The sequence below is a fragment of the Anomaloglossus baeobatrachus genome, chromosome 8 (genome assembly GCF_048569485.1).
Source record: "Anomaloglossus baeobatrachus isolate aAnoBae1 chromosome 8, aAnoBae1.hap1, whole genome shotgun sequence".
NCBI classification, from domain to species: domain Eukaryota; kingdom Metazoa; phylum Chordata; class Amphibia; order Anura; family Aromobatidae; genus Anomaloglossus; species Anomaloglossus baeobatrachus.
In genome coordinates, this window is record NC_134360.1 from 204204814 (window position 1) to 204222988 (window position 18175).

Consider the following 18175-nt stretch of genomic DNA (forward strand, 5'->3'; position numbering starts at 1 on the left):
CCCTGGTAGCCGAATCCGAAGGGCAGGAGAGCTGCAAGCACCTGGCCCATAGACAGCCCGAAGGTACAGCTGCATCATCAGGGCCCGGTGTGGACTCCAGCAGAGAAGCACCAGAGAGGGCCTGCGCAGCCTACCACAGAGGGAAAGGGACGTACCACCGGTCCCAGCAGCAAGAGGGCCATTGCTAGATCCAGAGAGCAGGGTCCTATAATAGTAAAGAAAAGAACAGGAGTAGGCCTCATACTCAGCTGGCCAAAAAGATCACCCCAAGTACTTCCAGGCCGACCGGATCCCCTTCACCACCTGTGACGGTCTCCCAGGACTGGACTGTTCGTAAAGTAAAAGAGGAAAAGGTAAAGAGACTGTTGTTTGTGCCTGGTTCTTTCATTGCCTGTCGGCCCTGCACCGTGTTATCTACACAACACCATAGACTTTCACGAGCACCAACAGTGTCCCCGGGGCACTGCTCCACCTGTGGGGAGCAGTACCACCATTGCTGCCGTATTATCACCCCGGAGGCCTCACACAGCAGCATCGGCTTAATAGCCGCAAACCACAGGTGGCGTCACGAAACAAATACTTTAATTGCTCCCAAGTCACCAGCCATATTTAAACTGACACCCACCAGGGCCACGGAGTCGGGCCCCGCCACCACTGACTACCCCTGGACTAGTCCGGCCCGGCACCGGGTGTCCCATAGCCCTGGGATGGGCGAGTCAATTGCACTGCACTCCATGTCATCCGACTGCAGTGCGATGTACACAGAGACAGGCAGCGGAGGAGATGGGGAGAAAGTGCTCCCTCCTCTCTTCTCCACAGCTGTGACTTAATCGCAATATCGCATCACAGTCGCATGACCCTCGGCTGACGCTCACAGCAGAGGGTCATTAGCATATTTTGATGCTTGCAGCAGAGGGTTATTAGCATATCGCTTCTGATGCACTCACATCGGAGGCTATGCGCAAGTGGAACCATACCCTGACAATAATTACGGTTGTTAGAAAACACACAGATACTTAGATTTCCAAATGATTTATTGATTGAATGAAACATAAGATTTATAGAAAGTTTTCATCAATAATTAAATTATTTCATTCTTTTATTTTCTTTTTTATTGCATGCTTTCTTCTATTCTTCGGTTTGCGTCCAAAGACCCTAAAAAAAAAATTGAAATGCCCGCATTAATTTAAGAAATACTGACATCATTGTAGTACAAATTATTTAGAAAGACAAGTTCTAATACTAATTAGCTTAGGGTGCTGTCACACATCAGTTTTTGCCGACAGGCACAATTTGGCGAATTGCGGATAAAACGGATCCGGCGTCGGATCCGTTTTATTCCCCATAGACTTGTATTAGCGCCGGATTGTGCCTGATGACCTCATGTTACATCGGGCGTCCGCCGGATATGGCGAAATTTCTTCGTCCGGCTGCCGGAAAGGACGCAGCATGTAACTTTTTTGACAATGGCAAAAAAACGGATCACGTCGGATCTGGCCCGACATGTAGTATAATGAAACCCTATGGGAGCTGGATCTGGAGTCATCCGTCATTGCCGGAAACCAACGACGGATTGCGTTTTTTAATACTGAGCATGCTCAGTAGTACAACAGATCCGTCCAAAAACTGAAGGAACTGATGGAAAAAACTGATGCAACTGATTAGTTTTTTCGCCTAATCTGTTTAATCACAAACACAAACTCACCTCCACGAGTCCTGCAGTCTCGGAAAACGCACCTTTGACACGTCCGTGAAACACGTGCGTGATTTTCACGGACGTGTGAAGGGGGCCTTAGGGAGTATACTCATGTAGACTGATACTATGGCAATTGTCTGATAACCCTTCAGCTGGTCTTTAGTTTATTATGAAGTTGGAGGGGAGCAAGAATAATGAAATCTGAACTAAGTTGTGTGAATATAACAGCAATTTCAGCTGCAGAAATACGGATACACGGCTGACATCAATCTTTGCATTGCAAATTGTGAAATCTGTTTTCAATATCCGCAACATAAATTCACAGACTTTTGATGAGAAATCCACAGTGTCGATCAATTTTCTCTGCAATTTTTCTCCACAGTATAGATGACATTTCATAAAATACTGTGATTTGCAGCATATTTTCCGTCTGACCTGTGTAGACATTCCTTAAATAAACTTTTCAAGGAGATGCAGAGTCCATAGCAAGTGTTGAAAATTAGAAGAACTGGTGACATGTAGTGATGAGCGAGTGTGTGATCACACTGCTCGTTACTCGATTCAGTATCGGCGTGCAGGGCCGCCATCAGGGCATTACTACTGTGACTGGTGTATCAGGCCCTGTGAAGAGGGGGGGGCCCGGCCAAGCCTGGGGTAATTACTTAGCTGTATTAAGCCCCAGGCCGAGCAGGCCCCCCTCTTCACCGGGCCCCAGTCACAGCCGCAGTAGAGGGGCCCAGCAGTGTGGCTTCGGCTACTATAGATGGATAATTTGCATGCGACGGGGGGAATCATGCAAATTAGCCATGTGCTAGACTTACTGGAGATTGGGTCATTGGTGGAGGGGGGGCTTGGGGAGGGGAGATGCACGTCAGAAGGCGGACCCGGTGGGCAGAAGCACACGTTGGCAGCCCAGGCTCATCCTCTTTCATTCTCTTACTCACCGGTACCCAGAGCTGTATGTAGAGGAGGCAGGCGGGTGCAGCTGGCAGGGGGGTGCCTGATTCGAGGGTCGCGTGATGCAGGGGTTCACGGTGACTCCCAGCAGCTGCCTGGGAGTCGAACGTTCTCTGAGCCGCTGTGAAGCTGACTGCGGCTCTCAGAATCTGCAGCGCCAGCTCCCAGGGATCACTGTTCTAGCGTCTAATAGACGCCAGTACAAGCCCTGACCCGGTGACGCCAGCATTGTGAGCCGGTCAGCTGATCACGCTGCTGACGTCACTCGGCGCCACAAAGGGCGAACAGAGCTGGTGGAAAGTGCTCCAATGGAGCTGAAGACACGAAGATTGATGGTAATTAGGGGACCTGGGGAGGGGGTGTGTATGTGGAGCAAACAGGGGCCATTTGAGAACCCAGAATGGGAAGCAAGGGGTAAGGCTGGTTTCACATCAGCGATTTTTTGCCTAACGGAAAAAAAAACAAAAAAAAGCATCATGCCAGATCCGTTTTATTTATAGTACACAGCATGCAACCGCAAGTCACCGGACCGTTATTTTACAGGATCCATCTACCGGATCCGGCATAAAACCGGCCCGGTGACTTGCGGTTACATGCGTTTGACTGTTGTTTTTTTTGCGAAATTTTGACAGATCCGTTTTTTTTTTTTGTTTTTTTTTACACTCCCACAAAGGTATATACATTGTTTGACTGTTCTCTGGACCCCATTTGTTGACATGATCACGTGAATCCGGTGGCTTCCATGGTAGCACAGGGTCATGTGATGACACCTGTAGCTAACATAAGTTACTTCCTCTCAATGCCGGAATACAGCCGGCATTGAAAGTAAAGCAGCATATCTGCAGATCTTAGCTCTGTAGCTGTGATCTGGAGATATCGCAGAGCGATCAGATTGCTGATCACTATAGCCCCCTAGAGGGACTAGTAAAATAAAAAAAAAAGTTAAAAAAAGTTTTAAAAATTAAAAAAAAATAAAAAAACCTAAAAGTTCAAATCAAACCATTGAAAGGGTAAAAAAAAAAATACACTTATTTGGTATCGCTGCGTTTAGAAATGCCTGATTTATTAAAATATAAAATTAATTAATCTGATTGGTAAATGGTGTTGCAGCAAATAAATTCCAAATGCCAAAATTAAATTTTTTGGTAGCCGCAAATTTTGCACAAAATGCAATAACAGACGATCAAAACTTAGCATCTGCACAAAAATTGTACTGTTAAAAACGTCAGCTTGAAACGCAAAAAATAAGCCGTCACTGAGCCATAGATCCAGAGAACGCTACAGGTTTTGGAAAATGGCGCAAAACGTGCGCCACTTTTTTTGGACAAACTTGTGATTTTTTTTGTAATTCCTTAGATACAAGTAAACCTATTCATGTTTGGTGTCTACAAACTCACACCAACCTGAGGAATCACACTGATACATCAGTTTTACCATATGGTAAACACGGTGAATAAAATATCCCAAAAACTATTGTAAGAGATCACACTTTTTTTGCAATTTTTCCGCACTTGGAATTTTTTTGATGTTTTCCAGTACACTAAATGGTAAAACTTATGATTTCCTTTAAAACTACAACTCATCCCGCAAAAAAACAATATATATATGGCAAGATTGACGGAAAAATAAAAAAGTTACGGCTCTCGGAAGAAAGAAAGGGGAAAAAGAAACAGAAAAACGCAAAATGCCCGTGGGCTGAAGGGGTTAAAGCATGTAGAAATTTGTACAATTTAAATATACTCACTGTTTTGAAGATTTGTGGTGCCAAACTGGGGGCGATTACTGGCTCCTGGGCTGTTGGCCCAGCTGTGAAGGTATAAAGAAAGTACATTAGAACAAAAAAAAAAAAGCAGGCCATTATAAAAGCACAGTGTGATCAAACTTACATTTGGTCAAAGCTCTGGGGTGTTCAGGCAATTCTGAGACAATGTGAATGCTCCTTGGAATATATACTTAAAGATAACTTTGTTTTCCTACTTTCTGGGCATGCTCTGTACTGAAAACCGTATCCTGGAAATTAGATGCGGTGACTTGCAGTAAAAAACGGATCCGGCGCTCATTGAAAAGCATTCCAGAGTGCGCCGTAATGTACTGGATCCGGTGAGATGCAGTATTTTATCTTCATACAAAAACGCAACATACTGCGTTTTTGTATCAAGATAAAATACCGCAAATTACCGAATCCGGACAGTAACGCACGCAACCGCATGCAAACGCATCTTACCGCAAGTCCATTGAAAATGCATTGAGCACACAACGGATCCGGTAAGATGTGTTTCTAGTTTTTTTTTCCGGTAGGATGGGTGCAGACACAGTATAAAATGTGAGGGGGATGGGTGCAGACACAGTATGAAATGTGAGGGGGATGGGTGCAGACACATTATGAAAAGGCAGGGGGATGGGTGCAGACACAGTATAAAATGTGGGGGGGGCCATACACAGTATAAAGTGTGGGGGGGTGCAGACACAGTATAAAATGTGAGGGGGGTGGGTGCAGACACAGTATGAAATGTGAGGGGGATGGGTGCAGACACAGTATGAAAAGTGTGGGGGATGGGTGCAGACACAGTATAAAATGTGTGGGGGGTACAGACACAGTATAAAATGTGAGAGGGATGGGTGCAGGCACAGTATTAAATGTGGGGGGTGGGTGCAGACACAGTATAAAATGTGAGGGGGATGGGTGAAGACAGTATAAAATGTGAAGGGGATGGGTGAAGACACAGTAGAAAAGTGAGGGGAATGGGTGTGAACACAGTATAAAATGTGGGGGGGATGGGTGTGAACACAGTATAAAATGTGATGGGAGGATGGGTGCGGACACAGTATGAAAAGTGAAGGGGACGGGTGCAGACATAGCATTGGGGGGAGGGGGATGGGTGCAGACAAAGTATGCAGAGAGGGGGATAGGTGCAGACAAAGTATGCAGAGAGGGAGGATGGGTGCAGACAGTATGGGAAGTGAGGGGGATGGGTGCAGACACAGCATGAGAGGGGGGATGAGTGCGAACACAGTATAAGCAGTGAGAGGGCATGGGTGCGGATAGTATGAGGAGAGGGGGGATTCGTGTGGATACAGTATGAGGAGGGGAATGGTGCGGTCATAGTATGGGAAGCAAGAAGGTGATGACTACGGAGATTGTTATATGACCGTATGGGATGAGAAAAATGGCACATAATAAAGACTGGGTAGGGTGGAGAGGAGTGTGAAGAGAGGGCTTAATATGGAAAGGAAAGGGCAGTGTAAAGGGCACTACCATAAGAGGGACTGTGTGCGCCATGTTTTGTGCAGGGAACACAGTGTGGGTTAATTATTTATTCAGGAATGCAGTGTGGGGCAGATATTTTTATTCAGGGACATTATAATCACACTCTTATTTTTCAGGAATTGTGCCGGGATGTGCTGCAGAAAAGTGGAGAAAATGGAAGTCTGCAGAGACGAGCTGTGGCCATGAAAATTCATCATGGCATCTTGACAAGATAAAGAAAAGAAAAAGAACGACTATTCAGAGATAAGGTAATCTATAAGGTATCTGGATGTACAGTGGGTACGGAAAGTATTCAGACCCCTTTAATTTTTTCATTCTTTGTTTCATTGCAGCCATTTGGTAAATTCAAAAAAGTTCATTTTTTTCTCATTAATGTATGTAATGCAAAGGGTCTGAATACTTATAACCATGTGATGCTTCAGTTTTTCTTGTTTAATAAATTCGTAAAAAATTCTACATTTGTTTTTTCTGTCAAGATGGGAGATGGGGTGCAGACTGTACATTAATGAGAAAAAAAAAGAACTTTTTTGAATTTACCAAATGGCTGCAATGAAACTAGAGTGAGAAATGTAAAGGGGTCTGAATACTTCCTGTACCCACTGTAAATGTTTATTTGTGATACTGACTAATTCTCACCAGTACTGTAGTTCCTGTATGGTCTGATAAGGACTGGTAACTACAACTCCCAGTATCTTCTTACCATTGTTAAGGACATACTGGAAGTTCTAGGTTGATGCGATAAATATATATACAGGGCTGACCTGACATTACAATTGATGAACCGTGTACCGATTCTTGTGATGTATTCCTGTACTGATGAGGGTTTTGATGCTGTTTCTGTACTGATAGGGATTATATGGATGTATTTCTGTGTTGCTTGTGGTACTGATGATGAATTTCTTTACTGATAAGAATGTTGATGCTTTGTTTCTGCGCCTATGGTGGTGCTAGTAATGTATTTCTGTACTGATGATCATTTTGATGCTTTGATTCTGTACCTATGGTGGTTCTAGTGATGTATTTCTGTACTGATGGGCATTTTGATGCTTTGTTTCTGTACCTATGGTGGTTCTTGTTATGTACTTCTGTACCTATGGTGGTTCTTTGGATGTATTTCTGTACTGATGGGCATTTTGATTCTTTGTTTCTGTACCTATGGTGGTTTTGGTGATGTATTTCTGCACTGATGAGGGTTTTGATGCTGTGTTTCTGTACTGATGGGGGCTCTAGTGATGTATTTCTGTACTTCTGGTGGCTTTTGGTTGATGTATTCCTGTGCTGTTATAAATCCTGATCCTGTACAAATGTAACAGTTCAGACCTTGTAAGATTACATTATACAGGGCTAAGTTAATAAAGTATTGTGCCATCTGCCAATTTAAGGGTTACTATGTTTTTTTAATGTTAGGAGCATTAACCCTATAGCGACGGCCTAACATCTCAAGACGTCGGAAAAACAGGGTACTTATTCTGTTCCGACGTCTTGAGACGTCAGGCCGGAAAAAGCTTGTAGCGCCCCCCAGTGACTAAAAATCTCGGGGGTTTCAGCTACCGGAGGTAGCTGAGACCCCCAAGATTATGAATCGGGGTGTTTTTTTTTGGACCACGATAATGTGATCGCCAGTATACACCGTATACCGACGTACACATAAAAAAAAAAATGGCAAATACTGATTTCTTTCTCATCTGACATGATCAAACATGTCAGATGATAAAGAAATATAATCCTTTAGTGCCCCCAAAGCCCCCGGTACCGGAGAAATCAACCCCCACCCCCACCGGACATCAAAAATAGCGCCGACACGCGCCGAAAACTGCCGCCGCCGGCTCTGCATTCATTTCCCTCCGATCTGAAATGATCAAACATTTCAGATCGGAGGGAAATGTCCTCTCCCTGACCCCTCCTCCGGTACACCGGAGATCTCTGGTCCCCCGGAGCACCCTCCGGTTCTCCAGAGCACTCCCCCTTCCCTCCTCCGGAGCGTGCAAGATGGCGGCGCGCAGCGCACAGTAGCGCGCAGCCGCATTCATCCTGCTCTTTCTGCCGCATGTGACACGTCACATGCGACAGAAAAGTTGTCCCCAGGTCCCGCCGTCACCCCCCCCCTCAGCCCCCGGTCTTACGTTACCTGGCTGCTGCTGCTCCGTCCCTGTGATCACTCCGCCTCCCTCTGGAAAGCTGGCGGCGCATGTGCAGACACCGCCTGTCAGCTGGATCCTTGCAAGCAGGGACGCTGACCGCGCTGCTTGCACATGCTGCTGTACTGTGGACCGGGGGAGAGTGAGTGCAGTAATCTGCAGCCACACTCCTCACATGGAGAGCCTGCTGTTCTAGAAAATGGGGGGTACGTTCTGTGAGCGTGCCCCTCATATTCTGGAATGAGGTTACTGCAGGTCACTCTGCCCTAGGTTGGACCGGGGCAGTGTGAGTGCAGTATTAGGTCCAGAGTCGTCGAGGGACCTCCAAAATGGATTACAGCGACCGGAATGTGTTTATTTTCAATAAATTGGTGAAAGAGGAATGTTTCGGGGAGTGTTTTTTCAAATAAATTTTTTTTTTGTCTTTATTTTTTTCTATTACTGACTGGGTTAGTGATGTCAGGTATCTGTTTAGATGCCGTGACATCACTAACCCCAGGGCTTGATGCCAGGTGACATTACAGCTGGTATCAACCCCGTATATTACCCCGTTTGCCACCGCACCAGGGCGCAGGATGAGCTGGGGCGAAGCGCCAGGATTGGCGCATCTAATGGATGCGCCACTTCTGGGGCGGCTGCGGCCTGCTATTTTTAGGCTGGGAAGAGTCCAATAACCATGGCTCTTCCCACCCTGAGAATACCACACCCCAGCTGTCCGCTTCACCTTGGCTGGTGATCTAATTTGGGGGGCACCCCACGTTTGTTTGTTTTTGTTTTATTTTAGAAAAACGCCTGAGGAGCCCTCCAAATTGATCACCAGCCAAGGTGAAGCTGTCAGCTGTGGTTTGCAGGCTACAGCTGTCTGCTTTACCCTAGCTGGCTATCAAAAATAGGGGGGACCCCACGTCGTTTATTTTAATTATTAATTTTTCGGGGGGGGGCTAAATACAAGGCTAGGCACCCTTTAGTGCCACATGAAAGGCACTAAAGGGCGCCAGCTTAGAATATGCAGGGGAATGGGACGTTATATTTGTTTGACATCTATCCATTCATCCAATGTAGCATTTTAGGCTGTGCGCCCACAATCGGGATTTGCAGCGTTTTGGGCGCAGACTGTTTTCCCTGCATCCATAGCGCTGCGTTGTGCAGTAGAAGCACAGTGGAAGGATTTTTAGAAATCCCATGCCCACTGTGCTTCTTTTCTCCACAGCATAAACCGACCTGTGGCGCAGCTTCCCGAGCCTCAGCATGTCCGTTTATTCTGTGGAGACAAGAGTGTTCTCTGCAGGTAGCATAGAGCTAAAGTCCACAGCAGCCTGAACCCAAATCGTGGGCATGAGCAGCTGCGGTCTCCCGTGGACAACACTCATATCTCTGCAGGAAGGCTGACACTGGGTACTAGACGCCGTGTCACTGGATCATGGCCACATAGCCTAAAAGTGAGAAATTTGTTGCTACAGCAACATTTTTGTGAAGTACCTGTGGATTCAAAATGCTTACTATACTCCTGATTAAAATCCAGTTTCCAAAAGGGTCTCATTTGTTCAGGGTTTCTGCTGTATAGGTACTCAAGGGGCCCTGCTAATGTGACATGGTGCCCGCAATTTATTTCAACTTTTCCAGAATTCAAATGGTGCTCCTTCCATTCCAAGCCCTCCCATTTATCCAAACAGAGGTTTTTGGCCACATATGGGGTATCCCTGTGCTCATAAGACATTGGATAACAACCTCTTGGGTCCACGGTTTGTTTTTGCCTCTTGAAAAAGTAATAAATTTGATGCTAAAGCAACATTTTTGTGAAAAAAATGAAAATTTTCAATATGGCAACCTAAGCTTATCAAATTCTGTGAAGTACTCTTGGATTCAAACTGCTCACTATACACCTAGATAAAAGCCATGAAGTGTCTTGTTTCCAGAATGGGGTCACTTGTGGGGGACCTCCACTGTTTAGGCACCTTAGGGGCTTTCCAAATGCAACATAGCGTCCGCTAATGATTCCAGCCAATTGTGCAGTCAAATGGCGCTCCTTCCCTTCCGAGCCCTGCTGTGCACCCAAACTGTTGATTTCCACCACACATAAGGTATCAGCATACTCAGGAGAAATTGCACAATAAATCTTATGCTGATTTTTTTCCTTTTACACTTGTAAAAAAAAAAGCTACCTGGTTGAAGTAACAATTTTGTGGTAAAAATGTATTTTTTTATTTTCACAGCTCAACATTATAAACTTCTGTGAAGCACCTGAGGGTTCAGGGTACTCACCAAACATCTAGATAGATTCCTTCAGGGGTCTATTTTCCAAAATAGGGCCACTTGTGGGCGACCTCCACTGTTTAGGCACCTCAGGGGCTCTCCTAATGCAACATGGCGTCCGCTATTGATTCCAGACAATTTTGCAGTCAAATGGCACTCCTTCCCTTCCGAGCCCTGTCATGCGCCCAAACAGTTGATTTCCACCACATATAAGGTATCGCCAAACTCGGGAGAAATTGCACAATAAATTTTATGCTGAATTTTTTCCTTTTACACTTGTAAAAAAAAAAGCTACCTGGTTGAAGTAACAATTTTGTGGTAAAAATGTATTTTTTTTATTTTCACAGCTCAACATTATAAACTTCTGTGAAGCACCTGGGGGTTCAGGGTACTCACCAAACATTTAGATAAATTCCTTGAGGGGCCTGGTTTCCAAAATGGGGTCACTTGTGCGGGGTTTCTGCTGTTTAGGTACCTTAGGGGACCTCCAAATGCGACATGGTGCCCGCAATCTTTTTCAGCCAAATTTCCTTTCCAAAATTCAAATATTGTTCCTTCCGTTCCAAGCCCTCCCATTTGTCCAAACAAAGGTTTCAGACCACATGTGAGGTATCACCGTGCTCATAAAAAAGTGGGTAACAAACCTTGAGGTCAAATTTTTGGAATTACCTCTTGAAAAAGTGAGAAAATTGATGCTAAAGCAACATTTTTGAGAAAATTATTAAAATTTTCAATATGACAACGTAACGTTAACAAAATCTGTGAAGTACCTGTGGATCCAAAATGCTCACTATACCCCTAGATAGAAGCCTTGAGGGGTCTAGTTCCAAAAATGGCGTCACTTGTGAGGGGTTTCTTCTGTTTAGGTACCTTAGCGAACCTGTAAATGCAACATGGTGCCCGCAATCTATTTCAGCCAAATTTGCTTTCCAAAATTCAAATATTGCTCCTTCTGTTCCGAGCCCTCCCATTTGTCCAAACAGAGGTTTCTGACCACATGTGGGGTATCAGTGCGTTCATAACAAAGTGGGGAACAAGTTTTGTGGTCCATTTTGTTCTGTTATTTCTTTTAAAAGTGAATAAATTTGGGTCAGAGCAACATTTTAGGTAAAATTAAATTTTTGCTTTTTTTCATTCCACATTGCTTTTGTTCATGTGAAGCACCTGAAGGGTTAATAAACTTCTTGAATGTGGTTTTGAGTACTTTGGGGGGTGCAGTTTTTAGAATGGTGTCACTTTTGGGTATTTTCTGTCATCTAGGCCTATCGAAGTCACTTCAAATATGATGTGGTCCCTAAAAAAATGGTTTTGTAAATTTTGATGTAAAAATGAGAAATCGCTGATAAACATTGAACTCTTCTAACTTCCTAACAAAAAAAAAATTTGTTTGTTTGTTTTGTTTTGTTTGTTTCTGTGGTCAGAATTGCAAAATTTGGTCTGGTCATTAAGGTGAAAATTAGCTCCGTCACTAAGGGGTTAAAGGGGGTATCCCACGTTTGTGATGTGTCTGCACTTACTCTGTCACTCTGTGACTACAGACTTCTGATAGGAATGAATTATTAAAAGATAAAAGAAATGGAAAATTAGATACTAATAGGAAAATGATCACCTTTTCCACACAGTACAGTGAACAATTTCGATTTATTAAAGATATTTTGAAAAAGCATTTGCCCATTTTGGATCAGGATCCAAAGATTAAGGATATATTAAAATCTAATGAAATCAGATTTGTAGCAAAATGGGCACCCACCCTACAAAACATATTGCCGCCCAGCTTATTCAAAACTCATCATCAAACGGTTAAATCTACGACGTGGTTAGAAATGACAGGTTTTTTTAGATGTGGAGCCAACCGCTGCAAATGCTGTGGCTTCGCATCTAAAACCAAAGTTTTTTCCTCAGCGGTTACAGGTGATACTTACAATATTACATAATTTATTAATTGCAATACAGAATATGTAGTATACATGATAGAATGCATAGATTTCCATATACAGTATACTGGCTGCATAACGGGTTCCTTAAAAAAAAGAATTAGAAAACATCTGTCTGATGTGCCCAATACACATTTGATAGGGATATCTGCAGTATCCAGGCATTTCGCTATGGTACATAGAGGTGATGTCAGAGCATTCAAATTTATGGGGATAGAGAAAATCTACAAACCAGTGAGAGGTAGAAACCATAGAACAAAATTGCTTAATCATGAAAGTAAATGGATTTTTTTATTGGAAACACGAGCACCCACAGGTCTGAGTAAGGGTGTGTGCGTATTACATGCAGTTACGCTGCGTTCTGCACCGCAGCGTAACTGCATGCGTCCTGCGTCCCCTGCACAATCTATGGCGATTGTGCAGGGGCCGTGCGCACGTGGCATGTTAGAACGCAGCGATTCGGCTGCTTGCCGAATCGCTGCGTTCTAAGAAGTGACATGTCACTTCTTTCGTGCATTCTGCATGCTGTCTATAGGGAGAGGCAGCATGCAGAGCGAACGAATCTGCCGGCACCATGCGCTTCACAACGCAGCTTTTCAGCTGCGCTCTGAAGCGCACATTTTCGGTGCGGTGCAGAGCGCACACGTGCGCACATAGCCTCACAGACAAGACCTAATTAGATGCTATTAGACTACTTTTTGCGGTAGCAGGTGTTGTGGATATTTCTCTTTCCCATATGTATATTTGCATTATTTGATACGTTTTTTCATCTCACTATGCGATAGTAAAATCTTGTTTTGCTATGATAAAATGTTATCAGTAATATATGTATTGTTATAATAGGTTGATTCTATATGCAGTATTGGATCAAGTAAGGTCGATATATATAATAATATGATGGACTTTTTTGGTGTTTTTTTTCTGTGTTTTTTCTCTTGTGTTCCTATTTGTGGATCAAAGTTATCAATAATATATGTATTGTTATAATATGTTGGCTCTATATGCAGTATTGGATCAAGTAAGGTCGATATATACAATAATATGATGGACTTTTTTGGTGTTTTTTTCTGTGTTCTTTCTCTTGTGTTCCTATTTGTGGAATTCTCTGAAGTCCTTATTGGATTGACAATATGTACAAAACTATAAATTAATTCAAATGAAAATATATTATATTACTGTTTGTACATATAACATGAAAATTATTGTTCAGATGTGTTTTCGTTACTATGTTTTAGTCTGTGATTGTCTATGGTTTCTCCCACCTCCTATGGTGATACCAATTAGTGCACTGATTGTGGGAGTCACCAAGACAGAGCTTAGTTGCTTTTTAAAAACTCACTTGTAACAATGGCTACTAGAACCGGAGGAAGGCATCGCCGCCGAAACGTGTTGTTTTTTTAACGTCTGAACATGTAATTATTAGAGTTGAGCGCGGTTCGTGGTTCGTGGTTCTCCAGTTCGCGGCTCGAGTGATTTTGGGGGCTGTTCTACATAGAACTAGAACTCGAGCTTTTTGCTAAAGCTCGATAGTTCTAGATACGTTCGAGAACGGTTCTAGCAGCAAAAAGACCAGCTAATTCCTAGCTGGCTTTCCGCTGTAATAGTGTAAGTCACTCTGTGACTCACACTATTATGAAATTTCAGTGTATAGTGTGCAGGAACAGCGCATTCAGATCACTGCTGTATGGATAATGGCGATCGCCATTTTTTTTTTTTTTTCCTTGTCTTCCTTCCCTAAGCGCGCGCGTGTAGTGGGGCGGGCCAGCATGTCAGCCAATCCCAGACACACACACACAGCTAAGTGGACTTTTAGCCAGAGAAGCAACGGCATGTGTGATAGGATGTCCATGTCACATGTCCCTGCATTATAAAAACGGACATTTTCCTCCAGCACGCCATTATCTGCCTTCTGCGTCCTTGGTGTCAGTCACCGCTGGCGCAGCGCCTAGCTCCGATACCGCTGTGTATGCTCTATACACAGCGCTGTACAGCATAGGGATAGCACTTTCTATCAGTCCTTTTAAGGGCTAATACCGCCAGGGTCAGAACAATAGGTGACAGGTCCGTGAAAACAGAGTTTAACAGCTACACAAGATGACAGCATCTGTGTAGCTAAGGTCAGGGATTTCCTCGCTGCATTTCCCCATTTGGAGGGATAGAAAGGCAGGCTTCCTTTCCTCTACCCAGAGACCCATAACCCTGCCACTGTACCCTCCTGCCCTTAGCACACTCAAACTCATTGTTACTAAGCCATTATACTAGCAAACACTGAGTGAACTTAGTGGCATCCTAAACGTGGCTGTTGGACTTCTGTATTGTCCCACAAGTGCAAAGATATTTGCAGCACCTCTGCCTGCATTGCACACTCAAACTCATTGTTACTAAGCCATTATACTAGCAAACACTGAGTGAACTTAGTGGCATCCTAAACGTGGCTGTTGGACTTCTGTATTGTCCCACAAGTGCAAAGATATTTGCAGCACCTCTGCCTGCATTGCACACTCAAACTCATTGTTACTAAGCCATTATACTAGCAAACACTGAGTGAACTTAGTGGCATCCTAAACGTGGCTGTTGGGCTTCTATATTATCCCACAAGTGCAAAGATATTTGCAGCACCTCTGCCTGCATTGCACACTCAAACTCATTGTTACTAAGCCATTATACTAGCAAACACTGAGTGAACTTAGTGGCATCCTAAACGTGGCTGTTTGACTTCTGTATTGTCCCACAAGTGCAAAGATATTTGCAGCACGTCTGCCTGCATTGCACACTCAAACTCATTGTTACTAAGCCATTATACTAGCAAACACTGCTGCCAGTTTAAGGGCCGTAGTTGCATTGTCAGTGATAATTATTGTTGTTTATTCTGCTGTTAATAAAGATAGACCACCGCTAAAATCTACACCACCTCTCAATTTTTACTACCACATTTTAAGTGCACAATCTTGTCGCAATCAAAATGAGTGGCAAAATGACAGATGCTGGTGGAAAGGGTAAGAGGCGTGTTGGAAAAGGAAAAAAAGGGTTTATCCGTGGGGAAGGTGGCAAAGCTCCATTAACATCTGCTGAAGATAGACCATCTTCCAGCAAAAGTAAGATGTCTACTACTTACCGTGGACAATCCGATGTGCTCCCTTTTTTACGGACACGGACAACTGGAACAAAGGTAGATGATGGCCAAAAAAGGAAAATGCTTGAATGGATCTCAAGTGGTCCAACAAGTGCCCTCTCCGCCACCTCAACTACCGCATCCAAAACACCAGTCCTCTGAGTTGTCATCCCAATCACACTTGCTTTCTCCCAGCTCTGAAGTCTCCATCCGCCCTGCACAGTATGGTGGAACTGAGATGGCTGAGTCTGCAGAGCTGTTCAGTCACACTATAGCCTGGGAATCAGAGATCTGCTCCCAAGCTACAGTGAGTACAGACCAGGAAATGGTCTGCAGTGATGCCCAGAACCTTTGTGACTCTGATTCAGGCCGTGAGGACCAAGTTTCTGAGCATAATGTTGACCCTTTTTCACCAACTGTAACACCTGTTGTTATAGACAACGAGGAACATACTGATGACGATGAGACGCAGATACCAGATTGGGATGACAACTTAAATATTCGGTCAGGGCAAGAAGAGGCTCGGTCTGAGGGTGAGGGGAGTGCAAACACAACAATTGATGAGGAAGTTCTAGATCCCACCTACTGTCAACCCACAGTCAGGCACTCGAGGAGGTCAACAGAAGTGGTGGAGGAGGATACAACTGATGATGAAGTTACCTTGCACCTTACTGGACAGAGTCGGAGTACTGGTAGCACGTCTACAACTGCATCCTCAGCCACCACTCTGCCTCTGAGCACTAGTCAGGGTGGATCAACAGGTCGCATGCCCTCTAAGCCTTGCCTAGCCTGGTCCTTTTTTGACATAGCAAAAGATCGCCCAAATTATGTGATCTGTAAAATTTGTCATGATTCTGTTAGTAGAGGTCAAAACCTCAGCAGTTTGACAACTTCTTCCATGAATCGTCACATGAATAAATATCATATGTCCCGGTGGGAAGCTCACCGTGCTGCAATGCGGCCTAGCGGAGCGAACCATCCACCGCCTGCCCCTTCTAGTGCATCCGCGCGCTCTTCATCTTCTAGGACTGTGGGGACAGCTGTCACACCTGGTTTTCCACGCACAACTTCCACCACTGTAACCGCAACAGGCAGTTTGCTTGGTAGGTCATCAGTTGGTTTGGAAGGGGAAACAAGTGCGTGTGTACAGCTCTCTCAGACATCGATAGCACTAACGTTGGATGAAGGCAACATCATGTCTACACCTGCACTTTCCTCAGAAAGCTGCATTTTTCCAGGGACACCCTACTCAACACCGTCTACACACAGCAGCCAGATCTCTGTCCTTCAGATGTGGACAAATAAAAGGCCATTTCCTGCGACCCATGACAAAGCTAAGAGGTTGACTTTATCCCTTTGTAAGCTCTTGGCTACCGAAATGCTGCCTTTCCGCCTGGTGGACACACAGGATTTTAGAGACCTTATGTCTGTCGCTGTGCCCCAGTACCAGATGCCCAGTCGCCACTACTTCTCTAAGAAAGGTGTACCCGCGCTACACCAGCATGTCGCACACAACATCACCGATTCCTTGAGAAACTCTGTGTGTCAACGGGTGCATTTCACCACCGATACTTTGACCAGTAAGCATGGACAGGGACGTTACATGTCACTGACTGGGCACTGGGTAACTATGGTGATAGATGGTGAAGGGTCTGCTGCACAAGTCTTGCCGTCCCCACGACTTGTGTGTCAATCCTCTGTCTGTCCAAGTTCCGCCACTGCTTCTGTTCCTCCTCCACCTCATCTGGGTCCTCCACCTCCTCCCCAAGCCTGCCTGGTCAGGCCACCAGTGTTCTCACTGCGCAGAAGGAATCACGCACCCCTCATTACTATGCTGGCAGCAGAGCGCAACGGCATCAGGCGGTCTTTAGCTTGACATGTCTTGGGAATAAGAGTCACACAGCAGAGGAGTTGTGTTCAGCTGTGCGGTCCGAGTTTAATAAATGGTTGTCTCCACTCAACCTGCAGCCTGGTAAGGCCGTGTGCGACAATGATGCAAACCTGGGTGCGGCCCTTCGCCTTGGCAAGGTGACACACGTGCCTTGTATGGCTCACATGTTGAACCTTGTTGTCCAGCAATTTTTAACACACTATCCCGGCCTAGATGGCCTTCTGACCAGGGCACGAAAACTGTCTGCTCACTTTTGCCGTTCAACCGCCGCAGCTGAGCGACTTGCACCGCTCCAAAAGTCTTTCGTCCTGCCGGTTCATCGCCTGAAATGCGATGTGGCGACACGCTGGAATTCGACTCTCCACATGTTACAGCGACTGTGGCAGCACCGCCGAGCCCTGGTGCAAAACGTCATGACGTATAGCCTGGGCCAACGACATGCAGAGGTGGGGCAGATCACCCTGATGGAGTGGTCTCAGATCAAGGACCTATGCACCCTTCTGCACAGTTTCAACATGGCGACGAATATGTTTAGCGCTGACAATGTCATTATCAGCATGACAATTCCAGTCATTTACATGCTGGAGCACACGCTAAACACTATTTGGAGTCAGGGGGTGGGACAACAGGAAGGGGAGGAACTACAGGAGGATTCATATGCGCAAGGGACAACAACATCACCAAGGCCCAGACGTTCATCATCACCAACGCGGCAGGCATGGGACCATGGGGGACAGGGATCAACAAGGGCGCATGGTAGCAGGCGAAATGTTGAGGAAGGTGCAGGAGAACATGAAGAAATGGATGACGAACTGTCCATGGACATGGAAGACTCAGCGGATGAGGGAGACCTTTCTATTGAAAGAGGTTGGGGGGAGATATCAGAGGAAGAAAGAACGGTTAGTACCTCTATGCCATAAACACAG

General features: G+C 45.0%; 1 protein-coding gene across 2 annotated transcripts in view; it reads right to left on the reverse strand.

The window, feature by feature from the left end:
* Positions 1-1034: 1034 nt before the first annotated feature.
* The window catches only part of LOC142249405 (uncharacterized), a 78149-nt gene continuing 61008 nt past the window's right edge, over positions 1035-18175 (reverse strand). For both annotated transcript variants that reach the window (XM_075321058.1, XM_075321057.1), the window contains 2 exons: positions 4398-4459; positions 1035-1155 (listed from right to left, as the gene is read on the reverse strand). In XM_075321058.1, coding sequence (XP_075177173.1) covers positions 4433-4459 — 27 coding nt within the window. In that variant the 3' untranslated portion in view covers positions 1035-1155; positions 4398-4432. The remainder of the gene's footprint in view (positions 1156-4397; positions 4460-18175) is intronic.